This window comes from Ranitomeya variabilis, chromosome 4, assembly GCF_051348905.1.
Source record: "Ranitomeya variabilis isolate aRanVar5 chromosome 4, aRanVar5.hap1, whole genome shotgun sequence".
NCBI classification, from domain to species: Eukaryota; Metazoa; Chordata; class Amphibia; order Anura; family Dendrobatidae; genus Ranitomeya; species Ranitomeya variabilis.
This window is the reverse complement of record NC_135235.1, coordinates 223,096,330-223,115,069: the sequence shown is the minus strand read 5'-3', so window position 1 is coordinate 223,115,069 and position 18,740 is coordinate 223,096,330. Positions and strand designations below refer to the sequence as shown.

The window sequence follows — 18,740 nt, the reverse complement described above, 5'->3', positions numbered from 1 at the left end:
AACCTCTAAGAAACTAAAGGCCTCTCTCATGTTAGCTAAGGTACATGAGTCCACCATCAGGAGGACACTGAAAAACAATGGTGTGCAAGGAGAAAGCTACTGTTCTTCAACAAGAGCATTGCTGGTTATCTGCAGTTTGCTAAAGTTCACCTGGACAAGCCAGAAGGCTACTAGAACAAATGAGACCAAAATAAAGCTTTTTGGTTTAAATGAGAAACAATATTGAGAAAGAAAAACATGGCATTACAGCATAAACACCTCCTAAATCTGTAACACATGGCATTGGTAGCATCATGGCTGAAATCAGCGATGGAACAATGAATTCTAAAAGAAGATGTCAGGACATCTGTTCAAGACCTGAATCTCAAGAGAACGCGGCTCATACGGCAAGACAACAACCAAAATCCACAAGTCATTCTGCAAAAGGAAAGTTACATACAAAAGGATAAAATGGATTTTAATCCTATACAAATATTTTGGAAAGACCTGAAGCAAACAGTTAATGAAAGAAACCAAACAATATCACAGCTTTCTTCATAAGAATTAATTGGCTAGAACTCCTACAAGCCGATGTGCAGAACTAATCAACAATCACTGGAAACTTTTAGATGAAGTTGTTGCTACACAAGGCCACCCCAGACACTAGGATCAAAACTTCACCTCCTTTTGCTACTCATAGACATGTGATATTGTATCTATGTTCCTAATTTTAAAAAATTACACAATTTAATATTTTTGAATCATTTGTTTGATTCGCTTCTTTTTATTTTTAGTGCTTGTCTAAAAATCTGATTTTATTTTGTACAAATTTATGTCGAAATATGAAAAATTCTGACTTTTTGTCAAACTTTCAAGCACCCCTGAGGTTTATTGCACTGCACATAATGAAAAGGTGAAAAGTTCAATTCATTAGTCATCTTTTCTTTTCCTATATCTGTTAAACAAGAAGACCGCTCATAACACAGGAAGAATGTTTTCTACTTACTTCGATATATGATTTGAATGCTTCTATTTGTGACCCCATGTTCATTCATTGCGGAACATTGATATCTGCCAGAATCACTTTCGATAATGTTGATGAGTTGAATGGTGATAGTCTGATTACTTATGTTGCGATGAACAACCATGTCTTCTTTATACCAAGTGACGGAAGCATTCGGGTTACTGTCTGCAATGCACCGAAGAGTTACAGAATCTCCGTCCTCCACAATCAATGAGGTTGTATCATTGATATCAACACCTAAGAGAGGGACATGAAAGGATGAGTTGTATAAAGTCTATCTATTTTCTATTACCGATCTACAGTTGCGTGAAAAAGTGTTTGCCCCTTCCTGATTTCCTATTCTTTTGCATGTTTGTCATACTTAAATGTTTCAATCACCAAACACATTTAAATATTAGAGAAAGAAAACACAAGTAATCACAAAATGCAGTTTATAAATGAAGGTCTTTATTATTAAGGGAAAAAGAAATCCAAACCAACAGGGTCCTGTGTGAAAAATTGTTTGCCTCTTCCTGATTCTTTTGCATGTTAGTAACACTTAAATGTTTCACAGCACAAAACAAATTAAGATATTAGACTGAGACAAATAAATACAAAATGCAATTTTGAAATGAAAGTCTTTATTATTAAGGAAAAAAGAAACCCAAACTACACTGTTCTCTGTGAAAAAGTGATTGACCCCCCTGCCCTAAAACATAAATAAACTGTGGCTAATCATATCTTTAGGAAGCTGAGTTCGAAGTTGCCAGCTACACGCAGGCCTGATTACTGCCACATCTGTTTCCAATCAAGAAATCTCTTAAATAGGACCTGCCTGTCAAAGTGAAGTAGACTAAAAGATCCTCAAAAGCTAGACATCATGCTGCAGTCCAAAGGAATTCTGGAACAAATTAGAAACAAAGTACAGGTAATTGAGATCTATCAGTCTGGAAAAGGTTATAAAGGTTATAAAGCCATTTCTAAAGCTTTGGGGTTCCAGTGAAACACAGTGAGAGCCATTATCCATAAATGGATGGCATGGAACAGTGGTGAACCTTCCCAGGGGTAGCCAACTGACTAAAATTATCTCAAGAGCGCATTGATGACTCATCACAGAGGTCACAAAAGACCCAATACCAATATTCAAAAAACTGTAGGCCTCTCTTGCTCAAGTTAAGGTCAGTGTTCATGACTTCACCATAAGATAGAGACTGGGCAAAACTGGCCTACATGGCAGAGTGCCAAGATGAAAACCACTACTGAGCAATAAGAACATAAAGGCTCGTCTCAGTTTTGCCAGCAAACATATTGGTGATCCCCAAGGCTTTTGGGAGAATATTCTGTGGACTGATGAGACAAAAGTTGATCTTTTTGGAAGGTGTATGTCCCATTAGATCTAGCGTAGAAGTAACACAACATTTCAGAAAAGGAAAATCATACCAACAGTAAAATATGGTGGTGGTAGTGTGATGGTCTGGGGTTGTTTTGCTGCTTCAGGACCTGGAAGACTTGTTGTGGTAAATGGAACCATGAATTCTGTTGTCTATAAAAATATCCTGAAGGAGAATAATAAAGATCTTCATTTAAAAGCTGCATTTTGTGATTACTTTTGTGATCTTTGCCTAATAATTACATTTGTTTCTTGATCTGAAACTTTTAAGTGCGACAAACATGCAAAGGAATAGGAAATCAGGAAGTGGCCAAACACTTTTTCACACAACTGTTTCTACTGTATCTATCTATCTATCTATCTATCTATCTATCTATCTATCTATCTATCTATCTATCTATCTATCTATCTATCTCATATGTATCTATCTATTATCTATCTATATATTATCCATATATCTATCTATTATCTATATATCTATCTATTATGCATCTATTATATATCTATCTAATATCTATCTATCTAATCTATCTATCTATCTATCTATCTATCTATCTATCTATTATCTATCTATCTATATATTATCTATCTCTATAAATACCTACTTATCTAGACAGATAATGGTAGACTTTATAGGCTATGTCAACATTCATTTACCTTCAGTAGTAATAATTATAGATGGAGAATCTGAAAGAAATAAACAAAAAGTATTTAACAAAGATGTTTATAAACTTTATTAACTGCGTGTTACAATATAATAATGGAAAGCGTGCATGTCCCATGCAGTACTGATTTTACAGCTGTTTTATTTGCTTCATTTTTTGTACATATACACCGTACCAATATGGCTTCTTGCAGCCTGTCGCTACTCTTATATTTTTTTATTATTTACCTGGCTTAAAAAGAATGAGACCGGATTGGCACAGAAAAATGCTTTTTGTTATTTTTTGAAGTCTTCATCAGAAAGCATATTACCGTATATACTCGAGTATAAGCCGAGATTTTCAGCCCAAATTTTTGGGCTGAAAGTGCCCCTCTCGGCTTATACTCGAGTCACGGTCGGCGGCAGGGTCGGCGGGTGAGGGGAAGTGGGTGCTGAGGCATACTCACCTGCTTCCGGGGCTCCTGGCGCCTCTGTGGGACCGCTCATTAGAGAAATGAATATGGACTCCACTCCCATAGGGGTGGAGCCGCATATTCATTTCTCTAATGAGCGGTAACGATGACCGCTGATAGAGGAAGAGGCTGCGGCACCGAAGACCAGCTGTCCGGGGGAAGGAGCGGGACGCCGGGAGCATGTAAGTATTACATATTCACCTATCCGCGTTCCACACGCTTTGCGCCGCTCCATCTTCCCGGCATCTCTCCGCACTGACTGTGCAGGTCAGAGGGCGCGATGACGCATATAGTGTGCGCGCCGCCCTCTGCCTGATCAGTCAGTGCGGAGAGACGCCGGGACTGGACGCTGAGGAGCTGCAAGCAAGAGAGGTGAGTATGTCTTTTTTTTTTTATTGCAGCAGCAGCAATGGCACAGCTTTCTATGGTACATCTATTGGGCAATAATGAACGGTGCAGAGCACTATATGGCACAGCTTTCTATGGTACAGCTATGGGGCAATAATGAACGGTGCAGAGCACTATATGGCACAGCTATGGGGCAATAATGAACGGTGCAGAGCACTATATGGCACAGCTATGGGGCCATAATGAACAGTATGGAGCATCTATTTTTATTTTTTAAATTCACCGGTAGCTGCTGCATTTTCCACCCTAGGCTTATACTCGAGTCAATAAGTTTTCCCAGTTTTTTGTGGCAAAATTAGGGGGGTCGGCTTATACTCGGGTCGGCTTATACTCGAGTATATACGGTAAATGGATGGGCCTGCAAGGGACTAAGATGCAGTAAAAAAAATACTATCATAGCCCCTCACTAACCCCCTTACAGCTCCCCACTATCCCTTCTCTGGCTCCAGTTCTGCCCGCTCTGCTGCTGCACTGGTCTCAACTTCACTCTTTGTTGCCTAGACTTTGATACGCATTCTGAAGTCATGTCGTTCAAGAGTGCATCGCTCTCCGAGAGGTGCCACCGGTCTCTCCATGTCTCGACGACACTTCCATGGTTGTTTTGGCCTTGGCGCCATTTTTTTTATGTTTACTTAGAATTTTTTGGTCCCTCTTTTTGGAAGGAGGAATTGTGATTGAAAGAAGAAAGAAAAAGAAGTATAGAAGAAAATAATATGATGAATGAGAATGTGGCAGTAACAATGGACAGGGGAAGGTAAAAAAATACAAAAAAACATATCTGGCAATAAGAATGCGGGAACTTCAAGTAGCAGCAGCAGGGTGAGGCCACTGACACAAGTCATTAAGTAGACAAGTTGGACTACCACTTACAGGTCACGATTGTCCTTCTTTGCCTGTAAGCATTTTAATAGAGAGGAATTGGAGAACAATATGGACTTACGGCACTTCAGTAGTCTAGGTCACAGCAGGGTGATGTTACCATTGACTGTGATTAGAGATGAGTGAAGCCATAGATGTTTGGGTCCAGAGGGTTCAGCTGAACACTTTTAAAAAGTTCAGTTTGAACACCAAAATGGTACCAAAACGTAAACCCGAACCCGGATCCCATTCAGGTGACTAGAGGGTCCAAACATCCATCGTTTCCCTCTGCGTGATAGTGCAGGAAACACCGGCTCTGGTGGGAGGTAAAATCGTTAACACCAGTCAGAGCACAGTGGTTCTCACGATGTCAGAAGACAACGTGTGAGTCAGCAGCTCTGACCAGCGGTAAAAAAGTTACCGCCGGTCACAGGCATTGACTGATGAGAGTACTATGGTCACTAGGTGTTTGGTATGGACCATGGACTTTACTGTTCGGGTTCGCCCATCACTAACTATGATGCAATCAGTTTGAGTCAGTGTTCTGCATATTCTTCCTCCTTCCCTGGTATAAAAGCTAATTTTTTACATTACAAACTTTTAATTTTGTCAATGGCATGTCTGTATTATTTGCCCCTAGTCCTCTAAGTCACAATATTTTTGGTGCTAATGAAGATATTTTACAACTTGTTCCAGTTGTGTTGAATTAGAACAGTCAGTGGAGGAGATGGGGTGGAGGCCATGAATTAAATACCTAGTTGCTTTGTTGGTTTTAGTAGCTGTGAAACTGGCAGCCATTGTGGAAGGGGCACCTACAAGTTTGGAAGTGGTAGTAGTTGCACGTAGAGTCTGAAAAAAATCTAAAGTTGGGAATCAGGAGAAGGGCAAAGTGCTCAAACTATTTTCCTCTTTGGGGGAATTGTAAGCTGGGGATGATGATAATGATATTGATTGTAAGGTGGACATGAGCCTAGAACCAGATTGGGTTGACAAAGTGATGCAATCAGAGGATAATGGTGGTGGTATTGGCGATAAAGAGCAGAGCCAACATTCATACTAAACGTCCTCTGACAAAGTTCTGCCTCTACTATAATCAGCTCAGGAGCATGTGAATCTGTAGCTGCTGTTGGTGGGTTAGCCTTAAAAGTTTCTGAAAGCTCTGGTCATGGATGTAATGGTGATGTTAACTATACGCAGGCATCTCAGGTGTGAGAATTATTTTCTATGTTTTCAAAAGAAACTAATAAGTGGGTTTAGCAGCCAAAATTTAAGCCATGGAGTACCCGGCACTAATTATTATTATTACTTTATTATTATTATATATTTTAATAGCGCCATTTATTCCATGGGTTCACATGTGAAAAGGGGGCAAATATAGACAAATACAATAAACATGAGTAAAAATAAGGCACTATCAGGTACAGAAGGAGGGAGAGGACCCTGCCTGAGAGGGCTCACAGTCTACAGGGGATGGGTGAGGACACTAGGAGAACTATGGCAGCATCACCTACTCATATAGAAAAAGCAAACTTGCCAGCAATACGATATAGGCTCAAACTGTCCTCTTCATTCTCCTTGCAATCATCAAGTACTACCTAGTTGTAGTCATGTCCACCATAATTATCATCTACTACTTTCCATACTCTCCCTCCATTGCATCATCATTTATCCAAATGTGTGACTGGGAAACATCAATAAGCCAATATGAGTCCATTAGTGCATTTGTGTGGAAACTCAAATCCCAAGTGCTCCACAGCCATTCCCATAACAGGTAGATTTTACTTCCGTTTGCAAAAAAATAGCCTGTGTGTTGTCTCAATGGAGGATAACTAGCTGCTGTTATTTCCCCACTTTACACTTTCATATGGTGGATACCAAGTGCCGCTAGTTGGAATTTAATTTGTGTGGCAAGGTGCTCTTAACCATCAACATGTTTTAACTGACAGCAGCAACTACAGCTAGAGACAGTGTACATCTTTCATGGTGCACTGACTTAATGATTTGAATGGTGATGATGGACCAGCGCAAGCAAAAAATCAGGCTGGCACCTCTAAGGTTGGGCAATAGGTCTGGTTCCAACCCCATGCAGCACTTATTTCCTACCTTCAGTCATTCTTGTAAACTACAGCACTGCCAAGCTGTCTTTACAGCTTATGAACAGGAGTGACAAAAGCTATATGGAAGAGGAGTTGCTTTTCTACATTGAGCAGTAAATGTAAAGATGAATGGCTTCCCATCAAGCACAATTGGTATACTTACTAAGCGACAATGCCAGATAAATCATGGCAGTACTGAGTTTGGGCAAAAAAACACATTCTCTCTACGTAGTGCACATCCTCAGCTTAAAAATACAAGAAAAAATTAACAAATATAACTGTTTTACAAAGGTGGTTATCATGACAAGGAGAATGTGGGCAGTTAAGCTGTTGATATCTGGCAAAGAACATGCTCAAAGATTACAGACATAGAGCAGTGTGATTGAGAACTGCCTAATTTGCGACATTGCAACATAGTGAAATTCAACACTCTATATGTTTGAGCATCTGTTTGAGCAACATAAACCAGTGACTGATAATATTATGCAGAGCCTATATATATAGTTATTTCCTGTTAATACGTCTAAAATTCCTGTTATTTAATCACCACAGTAGTCACAGAAAGCAACATATAATGTTGATAGGGCAGACAGTGACACCTGAATGGTAGGTAGTTAAAGCACCTGCTTTAAATTCATCATTTACAATATGCATGATTCAACCAAGTTTGGGGTGGAGTACAGGCTTTAAACTATTCAGGTAGACCCCTACATAATACATTTCATTTGTTATCCTTGACTTAGAGGCATCAATAGCACAATTTCCTTGAAGACAAAACATTGGATAATTTTTGGACCTTATTTATATTATTGCATAAAAAGTCTTTAGCGCAGTGTGTAATTTATTAAACAAGCTGTTTCTCTCCACTGGCAGCCTAGTAACCCCCGGGCATATATGTTGAGGTCAGCTGGATAATACAAAGGCAGTGTTTATGTTAAAAAACTTGAAAGGGATTAATTAAAGTCTTAGAAGACCTCAGGGTGTTACACGCTTTTTTAGGGGCAATTGGAGGCTTTGGAGTACTTTAGATTTGTGATAAACTGAAATTCCTGGGTAAATTTGATGAAGTTATCCAAGAAGTGTATAATCGGGTCCATTCGTCAAACTCAATCTGACAGGTGCCCCGCCCCTATCAAGATGTATCAAAAGGGTGTAACCCCTCCCCGCCCTGTCAGCCAGCTGTCCCTCCTTGTCTGGCTATCAGCTTTTGATACAGTTTGAATTGTTAATTGGATCCAGGGATTGTTATCCCAGTATTGTTTTTATATTAGATTTTGATATTGTTAATTTGATACAGCGATTGCATTCTGTAATCAGGGGCACTGTGTTTATTTTCCAGTGGTATGTCGTGTTTCTTTTATAACAACAGCCTCACTATATGGGCACATTATCTCATTTACACAGAGCCCTTATCTATTCCTTACTTAACTACAAACAGCTGTAGCCCTGCAAGAGCTGTGAGATTAACACAAACAGTTGTTTGTGGCTTCTGTAATATCTCATTGCCACATCACTCTAACACTGGGCATTATATGAGAATTACACTATCATACAGCTAACATTACAGTCTGATACATACTTTAATAAAGGCTTTTAAAACTCATAGCTTCTGTAATCGCTGACCGCTGCATATTTAGAATGAAAGCCCCGGCAGCATAATTTTTCAGCGTGTCCTGGGCTGTGTTAGGTGTGATAACGCCCCCACCCTGTACAGATAAAGGGTTGTGTTAGGTGTGATAATCTCACGGGTATATTATGTATATTTTGTGTTTTGCACCATTATTTGATACTGTAATTCTCATTTTATATGAGATTTATAACACATTCTCATTTTTATATGAGATTTATAACACATTCTCACGGGTATATTATGTATATTTTGTGTTTTGCATCATTATCTGATACTGTAATTCTCATTTTATACGAGATTTATAACACATTCTCATTTTTATATGAGTTTTATAACACATTCTCATGGGGATATTATGTATATTTTGTGTTTTGCATCATTATTTGATACTGTAATTCTCATTTTATATGAGATTTATAACACATTCTCATTTTTATATGAGTTTTATAACACATTCTCACGGGGATATTATGTATATTTTGTGTTTTGCATCATTATTTGATACTGTAATTCTCATTTTATATGAGATTTATAACACACTCATTTTTATATGAGATTTATAGCACATTCTCACGGGTATATTATGTATATTTTGTGTTTTGCATCATTATTTGATACTGTAATTCTCATTTTATATGAGATTTATAACACATTCTCATTTTTATATGAGTTTTATAACACATTCTCACGGGGATATTATGTATATTTTGTGTTTTGCATCATTATTTGATACTGTAATTCTCATTTTATATGAGATTTATAACACACTCATTTTTATATGAGATTTATAACACATTCTCACGGGTATATTATGTGTATTTTGTGTTTTGCATCATTATTTGATACTGTAATTCTCATTTTATACGAGATTTATAACACATTCTCATTTTTATATGAGTTTTATAACACATCACACGCATTTTACGAGCATATTATGTTTATTCTGTGTTTTTGCAGAATTATTTGTTTCAAATTTACAAATCTAAAATGGTCTGTATGTATATGCGCGTTGAAATTGCGGGGCGGCCTTTGATGATGATAGAAATGCTGTAAAACGTCTGAACGATCTATGACATTTCATTATTAGTTAATTTTTCAACCAATAGCCAACCAAGCTTAGTCATGTGGACTTAGATTTATTTAAATTCACAGGTGGAGTGTATGTACACATGCATGATTTAGTTTAAAAGCATATAGTTCAGCGATAATGTCAGGAGTTGGACAGGCATTTATCAGTCTTTCATACGTATCACAGAAAGATTTTAGTTTGATCTGTGCGAGTTTGATATGGACGTACTGAGCAGACATGGCAATAAAGATTTTGATGTGTTCATCATTCCACAGAGGGCTCCCCATGTAAGATGAATGTTCAGCAACAGGCTGTTTTTTACTTACGCGGCGCCGCGACACTGAGCGTTTCTTTAGAGGTAGTACATTGTCAAAATCACTGGAAGATCCTGCAAGAGCAGAATCTGCAGATTGTACAGCTTGACACACCCGTATATACTATCATGCAATGATAAGAAGAGAATTATACTATCATGCAATGATGAGAATTAGCAAACAATGCAAAGTGTTAAGCCGTGTGGTTGTGGTTAGCTGACTGCGCTTTGCATGGACGTTATCTGTACAGGGTGGGGCGTTATCACACCTAACACAACCCAGGACACGCTGAAATGCTGATGGTGCTTTCATTCTAAATATACAAAAAATGGTTTAACCAACAGCACTCAGATATCCACGGTGCACGCTCCACAGTCCATGAATCCAACTGGACCAATACTCACAGAACCAATGAAGAAAGGAGCAGCATCCATGTCCAGGTGAAAAATTCAAAAATCTTTATTCTGCCATTACAAACATGCAACGTTTCGGCTGGTAACCAGCCTTTATCAAGCAAGATGCTTGATAAAGGCTGGTTACCAGCCGAAACGTTGCATGTTTGTAATGGCAGAATAAAGATTTTTGAATTTTTCACCTGGACATGGATGCTGCTCCTTTCTTCATTCATTCTAAATATGTCATGGTCAGCTCCCTGCGCCGCACTTGCAAATAAGAGCAAACTTAATACAATACATATTACAGAAGCCACAAACAACTGTTTGTGTTAATCTCGCAGCTCCATATAATGAGGCTGTTGTTATAAAAGAAACATGACATACCATGGGGGTAATAAAACACACTGCCCCCTGATTACAGAATGCAATCGCTGTATCAAATTAACAATATCAAAATCTAATACAAAAACAATACTGGGATAATAATCCCAGGATCCAATTAACAATTCAAACTGTATCAAAAGCTGACAGCCAGACAAGGAGGGACAGCTGGCTGACAGGGCAGGGAGGGGTTACACCCTTTTGATACATCTTGATAGGGGCGGGGCACCTGTCAGATTGAGTTTGACGAATGGACCCTATTATACACTACTACATAATGTGCCCAATTGAGTTTGACGAGTTATATGTACACGTTGATTCTAAATATGTAGCGGTCAGTGTCATGGTTCCCAATGGCAAGAGAACGTCAGAAAAACATAAATAAGGACTAGCTCTTGGAATAACACAACTGCGAACTGGAACAAAAATGCAAAACAAACTTAGGACTAAGAGTCCAACTTAGCTGATCAGAAGACTAGGAGCAGGAACATGCAACAGAAAGGCTCTGGTTACATTGATGGCCGGCACTAGAATGACTGAGCAGCAAGGCTAAATAGGATACTCCCATATCCTGATGGAAACAGGTGAACAGAGAAAGTGAAGCACACAAGTCCAGTACCACCAGTGACCACCGGGGGAGCCCAAAAACCAAATTCACAACAGTACCCCCCCCTCAAGGAGGGGGCACCGAACCCTCACAAGAACCACCAGGGCGATCAGGATGAGCCCTATGAAAGGCACGGACCAAATCAGAGGCATGAACATCAGAGGCTGTCACCCAAGAATTATCCTCCTGACTGTAGCCCTTCCACTTGACCAGATACTGAAGTTTCCGTCTGGAAACACGGGAGTCCAAGATCTTCTCCACAACGTACTCCAATTCACCCTCAACCAACACCGGAGCAGGAGGCTCAACGGAAGGCACAACCGGTACCTCATACCTGCGCAATAATGACCGATGGAAGACATTATGGATAGAAAAAGATGCAGGGAGGTCTAATCGAAAGGACACAGGGTTAAGAATCTCCAAAATCTTATACGGGCCGATGAACCGAGGCTTAAACTTAGGAGAAGAAACCCTCATAGGGACAAAACGAGAAGACAACCACACCAAGTCCCCAACACGAAGACGAGGACCAACACGACGATGGCGGTTGGCAAAACGCTGAGTCTTCTCCTGGGACAACTTCAAATTGTCCACCACCTGTCCCCAAATCCGATGCAACCTATCCACCACAGTATCTACTCCAGGACAATCCGAAGACTCCACCTGACCGGAAGAAAAACGAGGATGAAACCCCGAATTGCAAAAGAAAGGAGAAACCAAAGTGGCAGAACTAGCCCGATTATTGAGGGCAAACTCCGCCAACGGCAAAAAGGCAACCCAGTCATCCTGATCCGCAGACACAAAACACCTCAAATAAGTCTCCAAGGTCTGATTAGTTCGCTCGGTCTGGCCATTAGTCTGAGGATGGAACGCAGACGAAAAAGACAAATCAATGCCCATCCTAGCACAGAACGCCTGCCAAAATCTAGACACGAACTGGGTCCCCCTGTCAGAAACGATATTCTCCGGAATACCATGCAAGCGAACCACATTTTGAAAAAACAGAGGAACCAACTCGGATGAGGAAGGCAACTTAGGCAAGGGTACCAAATGAACCATCTTAGAAAAACGGTCACACACCACCCAGATGACAGACATCTTCTGAGAAACAGGGAGATCAGAAATAAAATCCATAGAGATGTGAGTCCAAGGCCTCTTCGGAATAGGCAAGGATAACAACAATCCACTAGCCCGAGAACAACAAGGCTTGGCCCGAGCACAAACATCACAAGACTGCAAAAAAACTCGTACATCTCGAGACAGGGAAGGCCACCAGAAGGACCTAGCCACCAAATCCCTGGTACCAAAGATTCCAGGATGACCTGCCAACGCAGAAGAATGAACCTCCGAGATGACTCTACTGGTCCAATCATCAGGAACAAACAGTCTACCAGGCGGGCAACGATCAGGTCTATCCGCCTGAAACTCCTGCAAAGCCCGTCGCAGGTCTGGGGAAACAGCAGATAATATCACTCCATCCTTAAGGATACCTGTAGGTTCAGAATCACCAGGGGAATCAGGCTCAAAACTCCTAGAAAGGGCATCCGCCTTCACATTTTTAGAACCTGGTAGATATGAGACCACAAAATTAAACCGAGAGAAGAACAACGACCAGCGCGCCTGTCTAGGATTCAGGCGCCTGGCAGACTCAAGATAAATCAAATTCTTGTGATCGGTCAATACCACCACCTGATGTCTAGCCCCCTCGAGCCAATGACGCCACTCCTGAAAAGCCCACTTCATAGCCAAAAGCTCCCGATTACCAATATCATAATTTCGCTCGGCAGGCGAAAATTTTCGAGAAAAGAACGCACAAGGTCTCATCACGGAGCAGTCGGAACTTTTCTGCGACAAAACTGCCCCAGCTCCGATCTCGGAAGCGTCGACCTCAACCTGAAAAGGAAGAGTAACATCAGGCTGACGCAACACAGGGGCGGAAGAAAAGCGGCGCTTAAGCTCCCGAAAGGCCTCCACAGCAGCAGGGGACCAATCAGCAACATCAGCACCCTTTTTAGTCAAATCAGTCAAAGGTCTAGCAACATCAGAAAAACCAGTTATAAATCGACGATAAAAATTAGCAAAGCCCAAAAATTTCTGAAGGCTCTTAAGAGAAGTAGGTTGCGTCCAATCACAAATAGCCCGAACCTTGACAGGATCCATCTCAATGGAAGAGGGGGAAAAAATGTACCCCAAAAAAGAAATCTTTTGAACCCCAAAAATACACTTAGAACCCTTCACACACAAGGAATTAGACCGCAAAACCTGAAAAACCCTCCTGACCTGTTGGACATGAGAGTCCCAGTCATCCGAAAAAATCAAAATATCATCCAGATACACAATCATAAATTTATCCAAATATTCACGGAAAATGTTATGCATAAAGGACTGAAAGACTGAAGGGGCATTTGAAAGACCAAAAGGCATTACCAAATACTCAAAATGGCCCTCGGGCGTATTAAATGCGGTTTTCCACTCATCCCAATGCTTAATTCGCACTAAATTATACGCCCCACGGAGATCAATCTTAGAGAACCACTTAGCCCCCTTTATTCGAGCAAACAAATCAGTCAGCAGTGGCAGAGGATACTGATATTTGACTGTAATTTTATTCAAGAGTCGATAATCAATACACGGCCTCAAAGAGCCATCTTTTTTAGATACAAAGAAAAAACCGGCTCCTAAGGGAGATGAAGAAGGACGAATATGTCCCTTTTCCAGGGACTCCTTAATATATTCTCGCATAGCAGCATGTTCAGGTACAGATACATTAAATAAACGACCCTTTGGAAATTTACTGCCCGGAATCAGATCTATGGTACAATCGCAATCTCTGTGAGGAGGTAGTGAACCAAGCTTAGGCTCTTCAAAAACATCACGATAATCAGATAAAAATTCCGGAATCTCAGAGGGAATAGATGATGAAATGGAAACCAAAGGTACGTCCCCATGAGCCCCCTGACATCCCCAGCTTAACACAGACATTGCTTTCCAGTCAAGGACTGGGTTATGAGATTGTAACCATGGCAATCCAAGCACCAAAACATCATGTAGATTGTACAACACAAGGAAGCGAATCATCTCCTGATGGTCTGGATTCATACGCATAGTCACTTGTGTCCAGTATTGTGGTTTATTACTAGCCAATGGCGTAGAGTCAATACCCTTCAGAGGTATAGGAACTTCCAGAGGCTCTAAATTAAACCCACAGCGCCTGGCAAAGGACCAATCCATAAGACTCAAAGCGGCGCCAGAGTCGACATAGGCGTCCGCGGTAATTGACGATAATGAACAAATCAAGGTCACAGATAGAATAAACTTAGACTGTAAAGTGCCAATTGAAATAGACTTATCAACCTTTTTTGTACGTTTAGAGCATGCTGATATAACATGAGTTGAATCACCACAATAGAAGCACAACCCATTTTTTCGCCTAAAATTCTGCCGTTCGCTTCTGGACAGAATTCTATCACATTGCATATTCTCTGGCGCCTTCTCAGAAGACACCGCCAAATGGTGCACAGTTTTGCGCTCCCGCAAACGCCGATCTATCTGAATAGCCATTGTCATGGACTCATTCAGACCAGTAGGCGCAGGGAACCCCACCATAACATCTTTAATGGCATCAGAGAGACCCTCTCTGAAATTTGCCGCCAGGGCGCACTCATTCCACTGAGTAAGCACAGACCATTTACGAAATTTTTGGCAGTATATTTCAGCTTCATCTTGCCCTTGAGATAGGGCCATCAAGGCTTTTTCAGCCTGAATCTCTAAATTAGGTTCCTCATAAAGCAACCCCAAAGCCAGAAAAAACGCATCCACATCGAGCAACGCAGGATCCCCTGGCGCCAATGCAAATGCCCAATCCTGAGGGTCACCCCGCAGCAAGGAAATTACAATCCTAACCTGCTGTGCGGAATCTCCAGCGGAGCGAGATCTCAGAGAAAGAAACAATTTACAATTATATTTGAAATTCTGAAAACGAGATCTATCCCCGGAGAAAAACTCTGGTAAAGGAATTCTAGGTTCAGATATAGGAGCATGAATAACAAAATCCTGTAAATTTTGAACCTTCGTAGCAAGATTATTCAAACCTGTAGCCAAACTCTGAGGATCCATTTTAATCAGGTGGGATCAGAGCCATTCAAGGATTAGAAGGAGAGAGAGACAAAGGCTGCAGTTAGAGCAGAAATGCAACTGAGTAAACTATAGAGCAAGCTCAGAAAAAAAAAAAAAAATCTGCAGACTTCTTTTTCTCTCCTTTCTTCTGCCAACAGTTTTAACACTTGGCCAGCCATACTGTCATGGTTCCCAATGGCAAGAGAACGTCAGAAAAACATAAATAAGGACTAGGTCTTGGAATAACACAACTGCGAACTGGAACAAAAATGCAAAACAAACTTAGGACTAAGAGTCCAACTTAGCTGATCAGAAGACTAGGAGCAGGAACATGCAACAGAAAGGCTCTGGTTACATTGATGGCCGGCACTAGAATGACTGAGCAGCAAGGCTAAATAGGATACTCCCATATCCTGATGGAAACAGGTGAACAGAGAAAGTGAAGCACACAAGTCCAGTACCACCAGTGACCACCGGGGGAGCCCAAAAACCAAATTCACAACAGGTCAGCGATTACAGAAGCCACAAACAACTGTTTGTGTTAATCTTGCAGCTCCATATAATGAGGCTGTTGTTATAAAAGAAACATGACATACCATGGGGAGAATAAAACACAGGGCGCTGATTACAGAATGCAATCGCTGTATCAAATTAACAATATCAAAATCTAATATAAAAACAATACTGGGATAATAATCCCTGGATCCAATTAACAATTCAAACTGTATCAAAAGCTGACAGCCAGACAAGGAGGGACAGCTGGCTGACAGGGCGGGGAGGGGTTACACCTTTTTGATACATCTTGATAGGGGCGGGGCACCTGTCAGATTGAGTTTGACGAATGGACACAATTATACAATGCTTATCCAATTTACATTTCGAAAGAGTCTCTTATCCCTACTATATACAAATACTATAATTAATAATATTGATCAGCCTCAGATAATTGATCATCTGTAGTGAGTGACTCCTTTGGCCATCCATGCACCATCAAGATTTTGATGCTAGTTTGTTAACCCCTTTACCCCCAAGGGTTGTTTGCACGTAATGACGGGCCAATTTTTACAATTCTGACCACTGTCCCATTATGAGGTTATAACGCTGGAACGCTTCAACGGATCTTGGCGATTCTGACATTGTTTTTTCTCGTGACATATTGTACTTCATGATAGTGGTAAAATTTCTTCGATATAACTTGCATTTATTTGTGAAAAAAACAGAAATTTGGTGAAAATTTAGAAAATTTCACAATTTTCCAACTTTGAATTTTTATGCCCTTAAATCACAGAGATATGTCACACAAAATACTTAAGAGGTAACATTTCCCACATGTCTACTTTACATAAGCACAATTTAGGAACCAAAATTTTTTTTCGTTAGGGAGTTATAAGGGTTAAAGATTGACCAGCAATTTCTCATTTTTACAGCACCATTTTTTTACGGACCACATCTCATTTGAAGTCATTTTGAGGGGTCTATATGATAGAAAATACCCAAGTGTGACACCATTCTAAAAATTGTACCTCTTAAAGGTGCTCAAAACCACATTCAAGAAATTTATTAACCCTTCAGGTGTTTCACAGGAATTTTTGGAATGTTTAAATAAAAATTAACATTTAATTTTTTTTTACACAAAATTTATTTCAGCTCCAATTTGTTTTATTTTACCAAGGGTAACAGGAGAAAATGGACCCCAAAAGTTGTTGTACAATTTGTCCTGAGTACGCTGATACCCCATATGTGGGGGTAAACCACTGTTTGGGCGCACCGCAGAGCTCGGAAGGGAAGGAGCGCCATTTGACTTCTCAATGCAAAATTGACTGGAATTGAGATGGGACGCCATGTCGCGTTTGGAGAGCCCCTGATGTGCCTAAACATTGAAACCCCCCACAATTGACACCATTTTGGAAAGTAGACCCCCTAAGGAACTTATCTAGATGTGTGGTGAGCACTTTGACCCACCAAGTGTTTCACTGAAGTTTATAATGCAGAGCCGTAAAAATAAAAAATCATATTTTTTCACAAAAATTATATTTTCGCCCCCAATTTTTTATTTTTCCAAGGGTAAGAGAAGAAATTGGACCCCAAAAGTTGTTGTGCAATTTGTCCTGAATACGCCAATACCCCATATGTGGGGATAAACCACTGTTTGGGTGCATAGCAGAGCTCGGAAGGGAAGGAGCGCCATTTGACTTTTCAATGCAAAATTGACTGGAATTAAGATGGGACGCCATGTTACGTTTGGAGAGCCCCTGATGTGCCTAAACATTGAAACCCCCCACAAGTGACACCATTTTGGAAAGTAGACCCCTTAAGGAACTTATCTAGATGTGTGGTGAGCACTTTGAACCAACAAGTGCTTCACAGAAGTTTATAATGCAGAGCCATAAAAATAAAAAATCATATTTTTTCACAAAAATTATATTTTCGCCCCCAATTTTTTATTTTCCCAAGGGTAAGAGAAGAAATTACACCACAAAAGTTGTTGTGCAATTTGTCCTGAGTACACCGATACCCCATGTGTGGGGGTATACGACTGTTTGGGCGCATGGCAGAGCTCGGAAGGGAAGGAGCGCCATTTGACTTTTCAATGCAAAATTGACTGGAATTAAGATGGGACGCCATGTCGCGTTTGGAGAGCCCCTGATGTGCTTTAACATTAACCCCCCCACAAGTGACACCATTTTGGAAAGTAGACCCCCTAAGGAACTTTTCTAGATGTGTTTTGAGAGCTTTGATCCCCCAAGTGTTTCACTACAGTTTATAACGCAGAGCCGTGAAAATAAAAATTCTTTTTTTTTTCACAAAAATTATTTTTAGCCCCCAGTTTTGTATTTTCACAAGGGTAATAGGATAAATTGGACCCCAAAAGTTGTTGTCCAATTTGTCCTGAGTACGCTGATACCCCATATGTGGGGGGAACCACTGTTTGGGCTCATGGCAGAGCTCGGGAGGGAAGGAGCGCCATTTGGAATGCAGACTTAGATGGATTGGTTTGCAGGCGTCACGTTGCATTTGCAGAGCCCCTGATGTACCCAAACAGTAGAAACCCCCCACAAGTGACCCCATATTGGAAACTAGACCTCCCAAGGAACTTATCTAGATGTGTTGTGAGAACTTTGAACCCCCAAGTGTTTCACTACAGTTTACAACGCAGAGCCGTGAAAATAAAAAAACTTTTTTTTCCCACAAAAATGATTTTTAGCCCCCCAAATTTATATTTTCCCAAGGGTAACAAGAGAACTTGGACCCCAAAAGTTGTTGTCCAATTTGTCTTGAGTACGCTGATGACCCATATGTTGGGGTACACCCCTGTTTGGGCACAAGGGAAAGCTCGGAAGGGAAGGAGCACTGTTTTACTTTTTCAATGCAGAATTG

The 18,740-nt window shown here is 40.6% G+C and overlaps 1 protein-coding gene across 1 annotated transcript in view; it reads right to left on the bottom strand.

Annotated features, from left to right (window-relative positions):
* Positions 1-18,740, bottom strand: part of LOC143767799 (sialic acid-binding Ig-like lectin 8) — a 109,204-nt gene that overhangs the window by 18,780 nt on the left and 71,684 nt on the right. The window contains exons 6-8 of the mRNA XM_077256319.1: positions 3,030-3,059; positions 986-1,240; positions 248-324 (exon numbers count right to left, since the gene is read on the bottom strand). Coding sequence (XP_077112434.1) covers positions 248-324; positions 986-1,240; positions 3,030-3,059 — 362 coding nt within the window. The remainder of the gene's footprint in view (positions 1-247; positions 325-985; positions 1,241-3,029; positions 3,060-18,740) is intronic.